The sequence below is a fragment of the Populus nigra genome, chromosome 3 (genome assembly GCF_951802175.1).
Source record: "Populus nigra chromosome 3, ddPopNigr1.1, whole genome shotgun sequence".
In the NCBI taxonomy this organism is placed as follows: domain Eukaryota; kingdom Viridiplantae; phylum Streptophyta; class Magnoliopsida; order Malpighiales; family Salicaceae; genus Populus; species Populus nigra.
Window position 1 is genome coordinate 17,951,505 of NC_084854.1, and position 18,827 is coordinate 17,970,331.

Sequence of the window (18,827 nt, forward strand, 5' to 3'; positions counted from 1 at the left end):
CACATAGTTTTTCTATTTTATTTCTTTATTTTTCAAAATTATATTTGTCGATTTTTTTTAATATTGAGCTGATTGAGAATTTAGTTTTTAAATTTTTTTCTTTGAAACATTGTTGATTGCTACAGTGTTTCTCCGCATGGTTTTTTTCTTCAAAATTATCTTTTTTTATTTTATTTTTTAATATTAAGCTGGTTAAAAATTACAGTTACAATATGTTAGGAAAGCACTGTAACTTTTTTTAAAAATTACTGTTGATTGCTACAGTATTTTTTCCCACATGATTTTTTTTTTATAATGTTTTTTTCTAAAATTATCTTTGTCAATTTTTTAAAAAAATATTAAGCTGGTTAAGAATTGCAATTACAGGTAAATACACGTTTTTCCTCACAAAACACTATGGATTGATACAGTTTTTCCTCACATGGTTTTCTTCCAATTTCTTTTGTGTTTTTTTTTTTTGATATTTTTTTTCAAAATTATCTTCGTTGATTTTTTTTTTAATATTGAGTTGGTTAAAATTTAACTTTATAGTAAAGCTTAATTATGTGGGGAAAACATTATAGCTTTGTCCATAAAATATTGTGGATTGATACAGTGTCTCTCCGCATAATTTTTTTTATAATTTTTTTTAAATTATCTTTTATAATTTTATTTTTTTTAATATTAAATTGTTTGTAAATTATAATTATAAGTCATTACAAATAAGGCTAAATCATGTAGGGAAGCACTGTAGCTTTCATCACAAAACACTGTGAATTGCTATAGTGTTTCCAACATGATTTTTTTTCTTTTTTTTTTGGTGTTTGTTTTGTTATCTTTTTTTCTAAAATTGTCTCTGTCGATTTTTTTTTTTAATATTGAGCTGATTAAGAATTTAGCTTTGTAATTTTTTTTCTTTAAAACACTGTGAATTGTTGCAGTGTTTTTCCATGTAATTTTTTTATGATTTTTTCCAAAATTATCTTTGTCAATTTTTTTGAATATTGAGTTGGTTAAAAATTATAATTAAAATAAAACTAAATCATATGAGGAAAGCGTTGTAGTTTTTCTCACAAAACACTGTGGATTGCTACAATATTTCTCTAAATGGTTTTTTATTTTATTTTATTGGGAAAAGCGCTATAGTTTTCCTCACAAAACATTGTCAATTACTACAACGTTTTTTCTCATGGGTTTTTTTCATTCCAAAATTATCTTTGTTGGTTTTTTTTATATTAAGTTGGTAGAGAATTTAGCTTTATAATTTTTTTTTCTTTTTATTAACTGAAAAGTTAAATCATGTGGCGAAAGCACTGTATTTTTCCTCACAAAATACGGTAAATTGCTACAAATTATTTTGTTCAGTCTCTAAGTTTTTGATCACCAACAAAATTTTTTTTTTCATCATGAAATATTTACTCCATCATACCTTTAATTTCTATTACTTATTTAGCGCTAGTTTACAATTATAACGCTATTAAATATATTTATTTTATAAACTCGCAGCAGCACGCTAGCATATCATCTGGTTAAATCTAAATTAGGGTTATCTGTAAAGAATTATGATAAGGTAGTCTGTGAATATCTACGCGGAGAGATGATGATATCATATTATATGCAATAAAAAGGGTAAACTTGCATATATACGCTATGAATCTAAATATGACCATCAACATCCAAGATAAAATCTCTGCATAAAGATCCAAAAAAAAAAAGACATTTTTGCTTTTTAAGAGGTTGGAGAATCGTAAAACAATTTATCTTATTTATTTAAATTATAAATTGAAATTTTGATATATTATATATATCCCACTTAAATAGCATATAAATAAAATATTAAAAAAATGTGAGTGTATATTAGCGGCCAGCTAGTGGCTAGGTAAGTTAATAATGGTGAGTTTTTGCAAGGAAAATAAATAGTTCGAAGAAAGGTTAAATGCTGTCATATGCTCAGGGTGGGTCAACCTCTATCTTTGTCGTATGGCGTCTATGACAATGACATAACATAAAAATCTTATTTCCCATTGGCCAACGAGTTAGCTTCGCCACCAAGCATTACGACCAGCCACCGCCCCCCTTTTCAAACCCTAAACAGTAATTTCTTGGAACATCCCATCAAAATTATAGACATCGAAGAAAAAAAAAAATTAATCCTATATTGGGCTCCAACTGTCTCCTCATCAGCCACAAAACCACAACTGGCGTCACTGTTTTGGTTTGCTCAGGGGATGTACCTTGAAATCATCTATAAATAAATAAATAAATAAAAAGTATTAATTAAGAAATAAAAAGATAAAAAATAGCTGGGTATCATCATCATAGGGGGCCCTGACAAAAATAAAATAAGATAAAAAACTATGGTCGGGAATCCCCAGTGGAATTTGAGAAAAAAGAAAACAAAAAAAAAATGTTTGGAATAACTGTGACCGTGGCCGTGGAAGATGAACTGAACCTTCACCGCCTCTTCCTGAAGATTTTTTTATCGAACAGTTTGTCGGCGATACACAGCCCCACTCCTGTATATATTCATGCATGCATATTCGATCCTTGCTTGTTCTATTCAAATCTCATCTTTCAAATCCCACTCCTTTTCTGTCAAAAACCAAAGCGTAATGAGCCCAGAAGAAGACGATACATACCCAAAATCACCTCACAAATATTCTTCAGTAATGGATTGTCAGCAGTCTTCTAGTGCAGGGTCGATATTTATTGAAGATTTAAGCTTCCCTGCTGCCGCATCTTCTCCTTTAATGGACCTGGAGGCTTTCTCCTATGTAAGCCCGACGACTTCAGCTCATCCAGTATCATCATCGGGGACTGCCAACGAGGTGGATGAGGAAGAGGAGATGCCACGTCCTCTTGCGTGCTTACAGGAGAATCCAGTACCGCCTTTTCTATCGAAAACATATGATCTGGTGGATGATCGGATGCTGGACCCAATAATTTCGTGGGGTTCCATAGGGGAGAGTTTCGTGGTGTGGGACCCCGAGGAGTTCGCCAGGCTTGTTCTCCCTCGGAATTTCAAGCACAACAATTTCTCCAGTTTTGTCCGACAACTCAATACTTATGTGGGTATCGTTTTATATAATAAAATACATACATCTATATTTTACCAGGCCTCCATTTGCCTGCTGTGCTATATAATGCTGTACCGTTTTTTGTATATCTTTGTTTTTTTTTATGCTTCCATTTTGGATATTGGGTTTGACAATCTATCTTTTGTAGATGTAGCTGATGAAGGTATTTTGTTTTTGTAAGACCTGGGAATGGAATTTGTGTATTTATGGGGAGCATACATTAGTATCTGTCTGAGGTTTCTGAAAAATTCAGTTTGTATAAGATTCTTGTGCAATGGAAGGATTTGTTAATTTATATGTGTAGCTTTGCTGTTCCTTGTCCATATCATTAATGGAATACAGGTGGACTTTTGTAATGCTATATGCATATCTGGTTGATGTAATGTTTGGGGTAGTAGACAGAACCAGAATAAAAGTTAGTGAAGTAGGATTGTTGTCTTATGTAATATACCAGGTAGATTTAGGAAAATGATGAAAGGTTCTGCATTCGGCTAATATGTATCCCCGAGGTTTTCATCTTCGTACTGCCAACAAATGGACATTCTTCCCCTCCTAAGCATTTATTGGAGCGGGGAGTTGCTTGCATCTTGTGCAGGTAGAATTTCAGGTTCATATGTTATTGCTGTTTGCCAGTTTGTCAATACTCTCTTATTTATAATTTGTAGCTCATCTATATAGTTGAATCAGCTATTGCTTGCGCATGAAAATTGACAGCTTTAAATTCTCTTGCATGAAGCACGCATGTATTGTGCCAATAATTGTATCCATATCTTTTTTTACATGGACTTTTTTTCTTCGTTCATTCATTCTTGAGTTGCTCTGGGTGCTATATTCAGGGATTCCGCAAGATTGATACTGATCGATGGGAGTTTGCCAATGAATTTTTCAGAAGAGGCGAGAAGCATCTGTTGAAGAACATTCATAGGCGCAAATCAACACAGTCCCAGCAGGTTGGGAGCCACACGGGGTCTTTAACTGAAGCAGGGAGGTCTGGATTGGATAGTGAGGTAGAAAGATTAAGGAAGGAGCGGAGTGTGATGATGCAGGAAGTTATAGAACTGCAGAAGCAGCAGTCTGGGACTGTTCACGATGTGCAATCAGTAAATCAGAGACTTCAGGCAGCAGAGCAAAGGCAGAAGCAGATGGTTTCGTTCTTGGCGAAGTTGTTTCAGAATCCAGCATTCTTAACCCGTCTCAAGCAAAAGAAGGAACAGGGAGAGATTGGTTCATCAAGGATGAAGAGGAAGTTTGTTAAGCACCAGCAACACCAACACCAACACCAACATGCCCTACCTGAATCATCAATGGAAGGGCAGATTATGAGATACATGCCTGATTGGAGAAACATCACATTATCTTCTGTGGTCCCAGATACAAGTCCAGCCTCTATTGATCAATCTCCTGATTATGTCTCAGAAGGCATGGTAGGCCTGGGTCTTGGCAGTGAAGCAATGCCATTACCTGAAATTGTTGCACCTGATGAATTTGCCATCTCAGACGAATTAGGATTGGGACAGGGATTTATCAAAACACCAGAGCAGGTTGGAGAAGGGCAATCAAGCATGCAATTTGAAGACCCCGAGCTCAAAGGAAAGATTGATATGAGCCCGCAAAATGAGGCTGGTCTTGAATATTTTGTCTCTTTTCCTGAGGATTTGGGGATGGAGAAAAGCTTTCCAGAATTATCTTCCCCTGGCATGGAAAGAATTGTTAAACAAGAGGATGTATGGAGTTTGGCATTTAACACTAGTGCTGGTATGTCTAGTTCTAGCAATGTTTCATGGGATAATTTTGTCGGATATGATATGCCAGAGTTGGGATCAACAGGTGGCTTCTCAGATATCTGGGATATAGGTTCTGGACAAGCAGGAGGAGGTTTGAGCATGGATAAGTGGCTGGCTGATGAAAGTCCTGTTGATGAGCCTGATAGTCAAGCTGGCCAGCCAAAAGATGATAAATAAATGAATATAGACCTATTGGGTTTCATTTACACCAGCACGGTGTGACCCGTGTAATATAGTTTATAGATCATAGGGTCTAATAATTGGACATCTCTCATAAATATTATTTGATTGAGAACCAAATCTCATTATTTTAAAGATCCACAGGTTTCATTATAATAGTCTTTGGCTTCTTGTATTAGCTAATTCATGTTTATCCATATTCTGTTAGAGTTGAATTAGGTCAGTGTTGCAGATTTTCTCTTCTTGCTACGGATACTCTCGAGTTATGAACATTGCAGGACTGCAACCAGAGACATAGAGCTTTACTCTCCTGTTGGGTTTATTATATTTTTGAACATCCTGGTAAGTTTTGGTAATTTGGTTATGTTGTTCCAGTGTGTGTGAAAATCATGTAGTTTCATTTGTAATGGTTTATGAGCTATGACCTTGTAGACGATTCATGTGCTTGGTTATCCGCAACTTCAAAATATATATTCTGTCCTGCATGCATTTTTCTTCAAAATAAGTAGTTTCAGTTGGATTAAGTGTGAATTTATTATTATAATCCTGGTTTATTCAGTGTTATTAGCATTTTTTCTGTATTTTAGATTTTTCCCTTGCATTCTTGTGAACACAACTTCCTTTTTCTGGGATCTATTGTACAGCTCCTCTCCTATTACATGTTAAGAACATTGGAGAAAATCATTTCGTCTTTGACAAAAAGAGAACCCTGCATGCATTCGATACCTTGTTTAAAGCTAAAAAGAATTCTTTATATAAAAAACTGACTAATCCCACTTGCCAATTGATTGCTGTGGTTTATTATGCCTTTCTTTGTTACTGCCAGTCACTTAATCTTGTATTTGATGACGCTTCATCTGGTAAATATTTTTAAAAGCAGCTGTATAAGCTACAAGTCCTTATTTCTGTGACTGTCTCTCGACATGAATTTTTGGTTTTCACACACAATTTTTATTATCCATTTGCATTAACAAGGGGTGTAGCACTGTAGCCTGTGTTTGCCATTGCTCATGTTTTATGCCCTTAACTGCAAACTTGAATTAACTGGCCCAAGCAATCATTTATATAAGAATTCATTACTTGGATTCTGCAAACAACATAAAAAAAATAGGAGTTCATCCCTTAAAAATATATAAAATTAAGATTATGTTTGGAAACATGGTTGAAACGATGTTTTCTTAAATTGTATATATTTTTTACTAAAAAATATTTTTTTATATTTTCAGATCTTTTTGATGTGTTGATCTTATAAATATAATTTTTAAAAAATAAAATAAAATTATTTTGATGTATTTCTAAACAAAAAGTACTTTGAACCACAATCGTTACTACAATGATACAATCCCCAACAAGTCCTAAGTTGACGTGTCTGGGCTTTTTTTAGACAAACCATGCATATTGGGTCATTAGGTTTACACAAGAAAAAATCATATATTTAGATAAAAATATATAAATTGAATACAAAATTTATTAAATTTAACTGAGTCTATAACTTAAGTTACATATTTGACATGTTAATCTGTAAAGTTTGAGTCAATCTAATAATTTATCATCTAATTTTTTAAAAAAAATATGCTAGATTGAGGTTTTTTTAAGAATTTTATTTATTTTGAATTTTTATTATGATGTATATTTTCTTTGGGATTAATTTGTTCAAATTTTATTTTTACATGATCGTTATCCTCTCATGATCCAGGTTTTGATTATAACATGTTGACATGGTTTGACTCGGGTCACTTTATCATGTCACCGTATCAATTTTTTATATATATAAAAATAGTTATTATGTAGATATTTAATAAAAAAATCATTAAATCCATGTGAGTCCATAAATTAGATCACGGATTTAACGAATTAATGTACAAAGTTTGGGTCAATTCAATATTTTATTGTTTACATGTTTTTTTAAAAAAAAAAGATGTTAGATTGAGTTTTTTAAAGCATTTTATTTATTTTGAATTTTTATTCGTGATGTATTTCTTTTTTTTTTCTTTTTAGGATTAATTTGTTCAATTTTTTTTTAATAATTGTTACCCTGTGATGATCCAGGTTGCGGTTATAACATTTTGACATGGGTTGATTCGGGCCACTTTAAAATGTCACATGTCAATATTTTTTATATGAAAATAGTTATTTTGTAGATTTTTGTTTTCTTCTAGTTTCATCATTTAGCTTTTTTAAAATAAAAAAATATTCTATTTTTATTTTAGTAAAAAATAATTTTGAAAGAAAAAATAAAACCTATTGGATTTCATGACCCGGATGGAGGGCTTAACAGATTAGCCCTTCAAATCTCGATCAATAAAATATGTTATTGTCTAAATTTTTTTTTAAAAAAGAGGCGAAACTGAAATTTTTTAAAGCATTTTTTTATTTGAATTGGTCTTCATTATATGTTTTGTTTTAATTTCTATAAGATTAATTGATTTCAATTTGTTTTTTATAAGAATTTTTTATCATCTTGATTTTTTTAAATCTAAGAAACCGTTTGGGAACGCGGTGTAAACTGTGTTCCCAAAAAATTTAATTTTTTTTTGCTAAAATTTAATATGATTTGTATGTTTTGGATCGTTTTGATGTGCTGATGTCAAAAATAATTTTAAAAAATAAAAAAACATCATTTGCATGCATTTCGGCACAAAAAGTTATTTGAAAAATAACCTCTACCACACTATCAAACATACTATAAATCATATTATTATTGTTCATTCAATTTATCGAGTTGAATGATATTGTCAAAAAAAAAAAACCATAATCTAAATATTTTATGTATAAAAAAAAAGACCCGAGAGGTTAATGGACTAGTGATAACTAAATAATGTATTCACATTAAGGTTGAGAAATAGATATCTACAAACGAGTGACTCAAGCAGCAACGCAACCATCAAAGCATTTCAGACCACCTCAATTGTTGAAAAATAGATTAAACTCATTAACATGATTTCTAACACTAATGTGTATTTTGTGAGGCGCCTCACCATATTCATGCCTTTCATTTTTATGTTTTGCTTGAGAAAAAAGCTACCATGTTGGTTTTAGCTGAATGACCTCCTAACTTGAATCTTCTACCATGTCAGGATCTAGGTTGGCTGTGAAAATAATAAGAACAATTGCGTTATTTTTGTAAAAGAGCTTTTCATTCAAACAGTGTTTGCAAATTCACCCTTTCTATCAAAGCTTGTGAGGCACCTTGCTGAAATTCATCCAAACAGTGTTTGCGAATGCGAGGGTCAAACTTGAACCCAAATCCAATCGTAATGATGAATTTGTAAGAAATCCAAAATCAGAAGGACAAAATTATAATTTTCGAAATCACAGTCTAATGTTAATGAATAGTGGAACCACAGGGACCTTCGATGACCAAAAACCATTATAAAACCAAGCAACTCTAGTCTCATCGCTCTCCGTTTATTTGCGCTGCGCTCCTCCGTCTTGAAAAAACCGAGCTTCGCTCTCGTCCCTCACTCCACAAATCACCTTCTCAATCTCTCTCTCTCTTTTTATATGTTACTATATGTTTTTTGTTTTCTTTTAGTTTCTGTCTGAACAATAGTAATACCTCCAAGAGCTTGTATCCAAATTAATCTTTGTACAAATTAGGGTTAGGGTTTTTATTTTCTTTAGTTCGATTGTTGTATTCTTTTAGATTTGATGATGGTTAACGTGTAACGAAAAGATTGATTTAAGGGTAGGAATTGGGGTTAGGGTTTCGATTTTTTTTTGCACGGTAATGGAAATGGAGAGTACGCGTAGATCCTTCGATAGATCAAGAGAACCAGGCTTAAAGAAACCTCGATTAGCTGAAGAGCAAGCAAACCATAAGGGCCGCCCGTTCACGCAGAGACCGGCAGCTGCACCTTCTGCAAGATATAGGCCTGGAGTTGATAGAGATTTAGAGAGTAATGATTCGAATCGCAGCAGTGCATACCAGCCACAGCCAGTGCCACAGCCACAGCAATACCAGGAGCTAGTGAGTCAGTATAAGACTGCTTTGGCGGAGCTGACTTTCAATTCAAAGCCAATAATCACTAACTTGACTATAATTGCGGGTGAGAATCTCCACGCCGCCAAAGCTGTTGCTGCGACAATCTGTGCCAATATTCTTGAGGTGAAACATCAGTTTTGACTCTAGTAAATTTTGGTTATGGCCCCATTTGTTGTTTTGAATTAAATTGTATGAGAAAGCATTGGGCAGTTCCAAAGAAATGGCGGTAGTAGTAGTAGTATTACTGGTTGGGTGTAATTACAGATTAATGAAAACTTTTCTGATCAAGCACAACTTACAATTCTCGAAGCCTTTTCTTTTAAGCCTTTGTTTCACTGTGGGTTTATAAGAATTATGGGGAGCCATAATATGGCATGTCTGCAAACCATCATCAAAACTAACCATAAATTCAATCGTTGATGTTGCTGTATCTCCTGTGAATTCTACTGTCACTCCAAGTTTTATGATTGTCCCATTACTTAAATTATTGGAGTGGATATTCTGTAGTTAATGAAGGTTGTTTTATGTTTTTGAGAAGCCAGCGTCATTGAGAATATGGATGGAAAAATTGTATCTGAATCCCAACTGGATAAATTTCTATCTTGTGGATGAAATGTATTGATGTATAGTTTTCTGAGAGTTTTTATCAGGATATGTTGTCCGTCTCTTGAAAGAAATTAACAAATATAAGTTAGCTATCCAGGAACATTTAATGTTGCCACTCTTTTGTAGTGGTGTTTCTGTTGTATGCATGATTGTTTGTGGATGCTTTAGTTGTAAATTCATCCAAAATAAAAGGAAGGAAAAGCAAGGAGCGCACCTTTCTTTGCCATAGTTTTCTTGAGGCCAGCAGGACTTAAAAAATCAAAGTCTGAGAACACAAGGCAATTTGTGCCCGATGCATGGAAGTTATTATGGTGGAGCCTGAGATATTCTGGGGCTTGCAATAACTTAACTACAAGTGCAGCAAGTTATACAAGAGAGCTGGAATTGGATCTAAAAGAAAAGGCAAAGGGAGAAGGATTCTTCAATTTGGCTTTGTATATCAGTTTGGAGTTGGGTGCTGTATGATGCATATTTTAATGCTATAATGAAAATTTATAGGTTCATTTTGACTATCGCGGCTGTCATTGGACATCAAACATGAATGCCATTTTTTTTTTAATTGTATCATTCTTTATTTTCTTCTTTTTTCAATTTTGTTTGAGACTTTTCTGTTGCGCAGTAGTCTTCAAGTTATTTGCAGATAAAAATAGCTCTATGGATATCATAGTGAGATAGTATACGCGCTGACAGTTTTGAGACATTGCTAATATTCTGAGCAGCTCATAAGTCTGAATGTTAATTTCTTTCTTCTGTTTCTTGCTTCTTGGCTGCCATTTATGCTATTCAGTTATTTGTTTCAAAGAATATTGCCCCTGGTGTATTGAATCTCATTACGAAATTAACGTGCAGGTTCCCAGTGAGCAAAAGCTTCCATCTCTTTATCTTTTAGACAGCATTGTGAAGAATATTGGGAGGGATTACATAAAATACTTTGCTGCCAGACTGCCTGAGGTGAGATGTTTGTTCTGCATGTAGACTCTCATCACTCGATGTGGCATTTTTGTAAACGATACGTGTAAAATATGGTGTTTTATTTAAAGAAATTAGTTAAGAATTCTGTCATAGAATTTCTATAATGGTCTTTGCCACTCTGAATTGTTTGGATGTAATTATTGTCTCGTGTTTTAGTTGTTTCATTTGGCTACAAGTAGTGCATGCATCCTTTCACATATAGTTTACTTGATCACCTATTCACCAATGCTATGTTTGTAGGGGGTTACAAGCTCCTTTCTCCATTTATTATTTGGTAGTTATCAATTATTTCTGCGTCTTTTAGGTATTCTGTAAGGCATATAGGCAGGTTGATTCCTCTGTACATTCAAGTATGCGGCATCTTTTTGGAACTTGGAAAGGAGTTTTCCCTCCTCAGCCACTTCAGATGATTGAGAAGGAACTTGGCCTTGCTCCTGCAGTGAATGGTTCATCTGCAGGTGCTGCAGCGTCTAGATCTGAATCTCAGTCTCAACGGCCACCAAATAGCATCCATGTCAATCCCAAGTACTTGGAAAGGCAGCGCATTCAGCAGTCTAGTAGGGTAAGTGGAATTTCCTAATCAATTTTGGTATTGCTTGACTTTATTCAAAAGTTTTAGTGGCTAGAGCAGACTTTTTTGCACCTCCTTTATTTCTTAGTCTTCAGTTTGAGATGTTCTTGTCTTGCTGAATGCGGAGTTTAGACTGCTTCTGTTGCTGTGTCAATGCATTAATTGTTGTCCATAAAATTACAGTCAGTGATGGATATTTTTTTGTCGGGGTAGAGTAAATTCCTACAATAAGGATAGTTCTCTAGTTGAATCATAGAGAGGACTGAAATAGGATTTATAAATGGAAATATCTATTCTTCTTTTCTATCTTCTGAGTATTACGTGGGGTTTAAAAATGCTAGGCACGCCTTTGCCCGGGGATTGATATCTGATACAATATTTCCAGTAAGTGATGCCAGCTAATGTGGAAATCAGGTGTTTGGGCAGTGTAGGTGAAAGTGTTTGAAGTTTACTGATCCAAGAATGGATTCAGTTCAGAGAGAATGAGGTGAAATTAAGCCAGAGACAAGAAGTCAATATTATTTCCTCTCATGACCATTTACAGTCAGAGGTCTTATCTTTATGATATTGGTTGATTACCTTGGCACTCGCTTTTCCTACTAATTAACTACCAATTTGTATTGTAACAATCCCACACTTCCCAGCAGGATATTCTCCCTGTATTGTAACAATCCCAGCAGGATATTCTCCCTAATGTACTAAGATAAAGAAGCAGATTGATTTTTGCAATCAGTTGAACAAATTCCCATATATTTACTACAGATAAACAAGCAAATAGAAGTGTGTTGAACCATAGATACGTTGAATGTTGTGCTTGTGATAAATTCTGGTGCAGAAATTCTAATGTTGAGTTGACTGACAGATTAGTCAATTCCTTTTCTAGTGAAGTGTTACCTTCCTACTGAATATATCTCTTTCTTTGTCTGGTTTCATATGATAAAGGCAAAAGGAGTGTCTAATGTCCTGACTGTTCCAGTAGCCAACTCAATTGAGGATGTGGAGGGCCCAGACAGAGCTGTCGGTATTGATACTCGACGCCCATGGGTGGATCCTCCTGTTAAAACACATGTATGTAAAATAATATAGTCCATTATATTTAACATGAAATCGTGCTAATTTAGTTAGTTTTGCAGACTCTTCTACGCTCACATAGAGAAGCATTAAGTGAGCCTGTTCATGAGAAGAAAAAAATTGGTGCCATACATGGGGACTTTGAATATGGTCCTGATGTTTCAAGGAAGTCTGGCTTGGGAATTGGAAGAGCAAGTGGAAGGGTTGCTGAGCAAGGGCAAGGGCAGGAGAACCCATGGTATGGAACTAGCAGCAATGCGGCAGAGCTAATATCTGGGCAAAGAAACGGTTTTAATATGAAGCACGGATTTCCAAATTACCCAGCATCCAAGTCTTCTATGGTTGATTTACATCTACAGCCAACACAGAGAATTGGAAGAAGTGAGACTGGGATATCTGCTAACTGGAAAAACTCCGAGGAAGAGGAGTTCATTTGGGACATGCACTCTAGATTATCAGATCACAATGCAGCCGGTCTTTCCAATAACTCAAGGAAAGATCATTGGATTCCTGATGATTCGGACAAAATGGTAAGACAGAACAGATAAGATTCTTAAGCTGAGTATTGATACTTCCTGTTTGAGAAATCTATTGCCTGAATGAAAGGAGTAAATAAAAGAAATGTAAAAAAGTTGCATTGGATGTTTAAAATGGAAACCATCATTTTAAAAGTTGCTATTTGAAATGCTATTGGGCCAAGATGTAATAATATAAGGTATTCTGGTATGTATATGTTCAATTCATTTTTGATTGACCATGAAGATTTTTAGAAATGGTAGTTTAGATGATTTTGGTCTCAGCAGTTTGTGAGGAGGGTCTGATCCAAATCCTTGTCTCCCACTTTGTTTTAATGTTCAGGATCTTGAAAGATTTGATGGCGAAACTTCTTCAGACTCGTTGTCTACCGAGCGGAAAGAGCATGCTACCATTGGGCTCCGTTCATCCTCACCATGGAAATTGCCAGAGCCCCACTCAACTGATGGATTGATCAATTCTGGAACTTCTACTACTAACACAGGTCACTTAGAGGGCTATTCAGCCACTATCGGTGGTGTGGCTACAAGTTCAAGGTCTTCATTGGGCAGGATGGCTGTTCGACCACTCTTGGGTTCGTCTCATATTGGAAAGGCAGGCTTAGCATCTTCCAAAAACACATCATTGTTGTCCACTGAAACCTTAGGGCAACAAAAGTTTCAGTCTCAAGGTGCTGCATCACCATCTGGACAGTCACCCATACACCAACGACCATCCTCGCCCGCATTTCAAGCATGCTATCCACAATTGCAGAATTCAGGAGAGCAAGATTACCATCAATCCCAGTCAATGACCCAGCCTGATTATAGGGCTCAATTTTCAGGAAATTTGCTGCCTTCAAATGTTCAGCTTGGTAACTTGCCAAAATTGCAGTCTGAAGATTTACAGGCTCCTTCATTGCCCTCTTTTCAACTAAGCCACCAGCATCATCTTTCACAGCCACGACAACCAGATTCCAAAGAGCCTGAAGCTTTTGGTCAGATCCAGAGGCCACACCTGCCCCCAGTCTCCAATTTTGGAACTTCATCAACTTCTGTAAGTTCTGCGGCAGACCATTTAAATCCATTTACTGCAGGAACTTCAGGACAAAGCACAAGTAGTTTGCTGGCTGCTGTTATGAAGACTGGAATTCTCTCCAAAATAAATTCTGGTGTCGTGCCTGACCAAAACTTTCAGGATATTGGGAAAATGCCATCACAGTCAATTATTCAGCCTCCTCTTCCAAGTGGGCCTCCCCCTCAGTTTTCGTTTTCAGGAGCCGGGATTGAATCTGCATCTTCAGCTGCTGCTCAGTCACAAGATAAGTTGCCAACAGTGTCGAATATTTCTCAGAGGAAAGACGAGCGGCCACCACCTCCACTTGGTTCTCCACCTTCATCAGAACAAACTACTGATGCTGTTAATAAAGCCCCAAACCCAATTTCAAACCTTTTGAGCTCGTTAGTTGCGAAGGGTTTGATATCTACATCAAAGTCAGGGACATCATCTCCTTTGGCAACCCAGGTACCTAGTCAACTACAAAAGAAGAACCCAAGCATCACTTCCCCTAGCTCTGAACCAATTTCCTCTGCCACTCTGCATTCATCCACAGTAGGTGAAGCATCTATCCCAGAACCTGATACCAAATGTTCTGTTGCACTGTCTCAAACCACCAAAGTGGAAATAGATGATCTCATAGGATTGGAGTTTAAGCCAGAAGTAATCCGAGAACTGCATCCACCTGTGATCAGTTCACTCTTTGAGGACCTTCCTCATCGATGCAGCTTATGTGGCCTTCAACTTAAACTTAAAGAACGTCTTCATAGACACCTGGAGTGGCATAACCAGAGGAAGCCAGAATTGGATGGTATAAATGGGGCAACTAGGGGATGGTATGCTGATTTAGGGGACTGGCTTACTGAAAAGGAAGGACTTCCATTGGGAGTTGAGTCTTCTTGCCCTATGGATGGTTTTGAAGAGACAATGGAATGTGATGATAAAACGGTTCTTGCTCATGAAGATCATTGTGTTTGTGTTTTGTGTGGTAAGCTTTTTGAAGATTATTATTGTGAAGAAAGGAATAAATGGATGTTCAAAGGAGCAGTTCGTATGACGTTACCATCCGGAGATGGTCAGATAGGAACCGCAAAGGAGAGTGCTAAAGGTCCCACTGTGCATGTGAATTGTATATCTGAAAGTTCACTTTGTGACTTGGGACTAGCAAGCAGCATTAAAATGGTAAAGGAGCTTAAATCTCTTGAGGTGATACTTGATCTTAGCATGTGTGACCCTTAAGATGTTCTACATCTCTTGAAGGATTGGACCCATTATTTTTCCCTTCTCTAGGGGAAATGTATGGGCTTATTTCTGATTTTGTTTGATTATATCGCCCTTACAATTTGACTGTTGACTTGGGTTATTAGTGTAGTTGGTGGAATACTGTGTAGTGATGTCCTGATCGTGGGTACTAGGTGTGTTCTAATGGTGGGATCCAATCCTTTCTTTTATAATTGAGTACACATCTAGATTGGGTTCAAATGTCTGTCAGGCGCTGCAGCCATTTGACTTCATTTATTTTTCCAACTTTACTTATCATCAATTATAACAGTGGCCTTGCTTGCTGCTTCTCATGTAGCAGTTCCTGTACCCATCACTAGCCTTTTTTGGCAGATTTGCTGTTGTTACTGTACTTTTCTCGATGCATTAGAATACTTGTGTGACTGAGATTAGTATAAGAAAGATGGCTTGCCAGTTGAAAATATTAAGCACTTTGAGCATTCCCTCTTTCGCTGATGTTTGCGAGGACCATTTTGTCACAACCTCACCCATCCACATACTTCTAACACGTTATAATTAGTCGGATTACTACTAATAATTAAACTTAGATAATAGCGCTGTCCATAATATACATCTGTTATGACCACTGAGTACTGAACTGTATTTTCTTATTTTTCTGATTTGGTCATCATTTGTCATTTTCTGCTGATTCATTGATGGAACCATAATTTTTTTGCAGGAAAAGGATGTGTATGCCTCAACCTGAATCAGAACACCCTGCAGATTGCTCCTATAGAGGGCATTTAGGAAGTCCAGGTTTACAATACATCAGTTTTGTGATTGGGCATGTCATTCTAATTTTGTTTCGCACCAAAATGGTGCTGAGAATTGTCTTGTACCTTTTGTGCTTCTGTATTTTTGTCTTAGTGTTAATTTATAGTCCAATAGAAATACCTAAATCAGTATTCTTCGCCAATTTGGTTTGTGTGTTCTTTGTATGTTTTCTTTTTGAAATTGCCAAGGCTGGTATGAACTTCCACCACCATCCAATGTCCGTAACGCAATCGCAAGTAACTGTGACCAATCCCCGTTCAGCTTCGCATTTATCAGTCATTGTATCATTAGATTGGAAATAATGAAGTAGCTCGGAACTCTTTTATCTTTTCATGCCTTTTGTCAGAAATGTTTGGTGTTGCTATGTTAGTAGTGCTGATCACATGGACATTGTTTGGTAGATTATGATGCATTACCTGTTCTATTCTTCCAGCTTTATTTGTTTCATCGCCTTCCATGCATTGCTTTTCATTTTTGTTATGGCTTTGATTTCCACAAATTGGCTGTTCGTTTCCCATGCACCTCAATTCTTTCGCCTTGAAGAGTTTGTGGATTTTTCTTATTTACTTGGATACTGGTCATGTTCTTGGATTGATTTGGCCAATGATATGTTCCAGTTAAATCCAGTTCTTATTCGATCTGAATTTATGTTTGATTTGTGCTATAAACACAAACGATTTTATCTACGTTTGATATCAAGGTGAGCTCTTATGACTTGCCATGCGGTTATTTGCTAAGTGTCAAAGACATGTCATCACAAACTCATGTAGATTTTGTAATTCGTGGGATCAGTCTTACGCGGTAGCTGATACACAAGTCATGGATCTTTGGGCGCTGTAGCATTTATCGTGGGATCCCATATTTTTTCTTAAAAAAGAAATTATGATGATGCAATACATTAGATTTACTTTAGAGATGGGATTAGTCAGGACCGTGTAAAATAAATAAATAAACGATTTCGTTTCAATTGGCTTTTCTGCCAGTTGAGTCCAAAAAACTGTGTCAAAGTTTATAACTTGTGACAGTTTTTTAGGCTCCACGTGGCTCTTGAAGGCTTTAGTGTTGTTAGATCGCAAATTAAGCTGCTTGTTTTGTAGCTTGAAGTGGATTTCTTACCCATGGAAAAATGCCTCGAGTCCATTTGGCCTGCATTCCTGCTGCTTCGCATAACATTGTTTTCACTATTTTTGCCCCTTCAAATGTCTACATCAATTCACTATTTTGAAAAGAAGCCTCCAGACCCTACTCAATGTGTGGTGAAGGCAAAGAAGGCCTCAAATGAACATGTCTCCCTATTCCGATCGGTCAACAGAGCAGGTTTTAGCTTATGGTAAACCCTACGTCTTGGTCCCCTCGGCTTGCCTGCAGGAATGGGAGGGATGCCCTTATTCATAGCCATTGTGAATTAGCAAATTCAGCCTCCAATTTGCAAAGCTGAGGCAATGGCCCGTAGGGCAGCGATCAGATGGATAACAAATAGAGGTTTAAGTGATGTTCGGCTGGAATGTGTTTGTGAAGGCCATTACTGTAGCAGAGAAGCACAGGTTCCTTGGGAAATAGCTGTTATCGTTGAAGAGATAAAGCTCCTTGTAGAAAACTGTAAATTGTTGTAGTTTTTGTCATGCACCTAGAGCAACAAATGCAGCTGCATGTTGGGGTGCAAGCAAATAATTGTACTTCTCTTTTGAGCATGCATGCTGGGGTAGCGTCCCTCCTTCAGCCATGAACTCTATTTTGTACCAAAATTCAGTTTACAGTTAGTTGAATCATATTCAGATTCTGAAGTTATTGCAGATTCTATAACTGAAGATTTTGTTGAATCTTCTGCAGATTCTGGAGTAGTGCGGATTCTGTAACTGAAGACTGCACAAAGAAAGAAGACTGAAATCTTGGGATCCAATCTCTACTAAAATCTGTCACCATTATACTGCTGTAATCTACTGTTATTATATTGTTGTAACTGATATTGATCTCCTGTACAATATATATATGTTTCTGTAATCTTAGAAAGAAATAAGAGAAACAATCTTCATTCTGTGTAAGCTTCTATTGTTAAGCTTCTATCAACGTTCCCCAAAAAAAAAAATAACAACAGAAAGTGCTCAAATTGTGGAAAACGAGCAGCTCCAATCTGATTATGATGAAAATTATTGTGATAATTTAGTGTCTACCTCCAAATGATTAGGAAGACAGTGGAGGAAGAGAAGCTGCTCATGATATTTGAATGAATGCTACATATAATATCCTCTTCTTTTGCTTGATATGTAGGGAACCATGATTGATTAATGCTTGAGCTTATGAGTGCTCAGTTATGTGGTTGGTGTGTTTGAATCCAAGACATAGGCTTTGTTCCTCCATATGAAACTCCATGATCTGCTGGTTGACTAAAAAAACTGTAGACGAGTCTGGATCTAGATGGGTTCTGCTGGGTTCCATTTTATCAAATTAAGGGGATGGATTCAGTATGGTTCCTTTACAAGAGCAGGTCTTTCAACATTCTTATTGTGCTCTTTTGCGGGTGGCCCTGAACAGAACTTGACCGCCATGCCGTGGTCCCGCCATGCCGTGGTCCCACCATGCTGCTCCTGTGCTGTGCTGTGGGAATTTCCCTACTAGCTAGACGGTGGCTTGACTCCATTAGACTCCTCTTGTGCTCTTTTCCAAGGTAAAACGCTACACTGTGAGGTGGTCTTTTTTTCACGAAAAAAATCAACGTTTAAATTATGCAAACATGTTTTAAAAAAAATAAAAGAAACTGCTAATTCGAATTATAAGATTAGGTGAGATTAATAAGTTGGTTTTATTTTAATTAAATAATAAAAAACAATAATATTAATTAGAGATTTAAAAAATCATGATACCTTGAAAAACAAAAATAATGAGAATACAAAATTAGATAAAAAAAAATTAGACTAAATCAACAAACGTCAAAGAACATAACAAAGAAGAAGGTTAATTATATAAAATGATATAAAAAA

The 18,827-nt window shown here is 36.0% G+C and overlaps 2 protein-coding genes across 2 annotated transcripts; both read left to right on the forward strand.

Annotated features, from left to right (window-relative positions):
* Positions 1–2,294: 2,294 nt before the first annotated feature.
* Positions 2,295–5,155, forward strand: LOC133690096 (heat stress transcription factor A-3). The gene is made up of 2 exons (XM_062110278.1): positions 2,295–3,047; positions 3,893–5,155. Exons 1-2 carry the CDS (start codon positions 2,508–2,510, stop codon positions 5,015–5,017), a joined length of 1,665 nt encoding a protein of 554 aa, XP_061966262.1. The 5' UTR covers positions 2,295–2,507; the 3' UTR covers positions 5,018–5,155.
* A 3,228-nt stretch (positions 5,156–8,383) lies between these two features.
* Positions 8,384–16,182, forward strand: LOC133688505 (uncharacterized). The gene is made up of 7 exons (XM_062108004.1): positions 8,384–9,128; positions 10,461–10,562; positions 10,888–11,145; positions 12,097–12,222; positions 12,288–12,755; positions 13,084–14,976; positions 15,755–16,182. Exons 1-7 carry the CDS (start codon positions 8,751–8,753, stop codon positions 15,779–15,781), a joined length of 3,252 nt encoding a protein of 1,083 aa, XP_061963988.1. The 5' UTR covers positions 8,384–8,750; the 3' UTR covers positions 15,782–16,182.
* The last annotated feature ends 2,645 nt before the right edge of the window (positions 16,183–18,827 follow it).

Coding starts and splice junctions, on each gene's coding strand:
- LOC133688505 (XM_062108004.1), top strand. CDS start 8,751: ATGGAAATGGAGAGTACGCGTAGATCCTTCGATAGATCAAGAGAACCA. Junction 10,563..10,887: donor TTGCTGCCAGACTGCCTGAG/GTGAGATGTTTG, acceptor TGCGTCTTTTAG/GTATTCTGTAAGGCATATAG. Junction 14,977..15,754: donor TAGCAAGCAGCATTAAAATG/GTAAAGGAGCTT, acceptor ATTTTTTTGCAG/GAAAAGGATGTGTATGCCTC.
- LOC133690096 (XM_062110278.1), top strand. CDS start 2,508: ATGCATGCATATTCGATCCTTGCTTGTTCTATTCAAATCTCATCTTTC. Junction 3,048..3,892: donor TCCGACAACTCAATACTTAT/GTGGGTATCGTT, acceptor TGCTATATTCAG/GGATTCCGCAAGATTGATAC.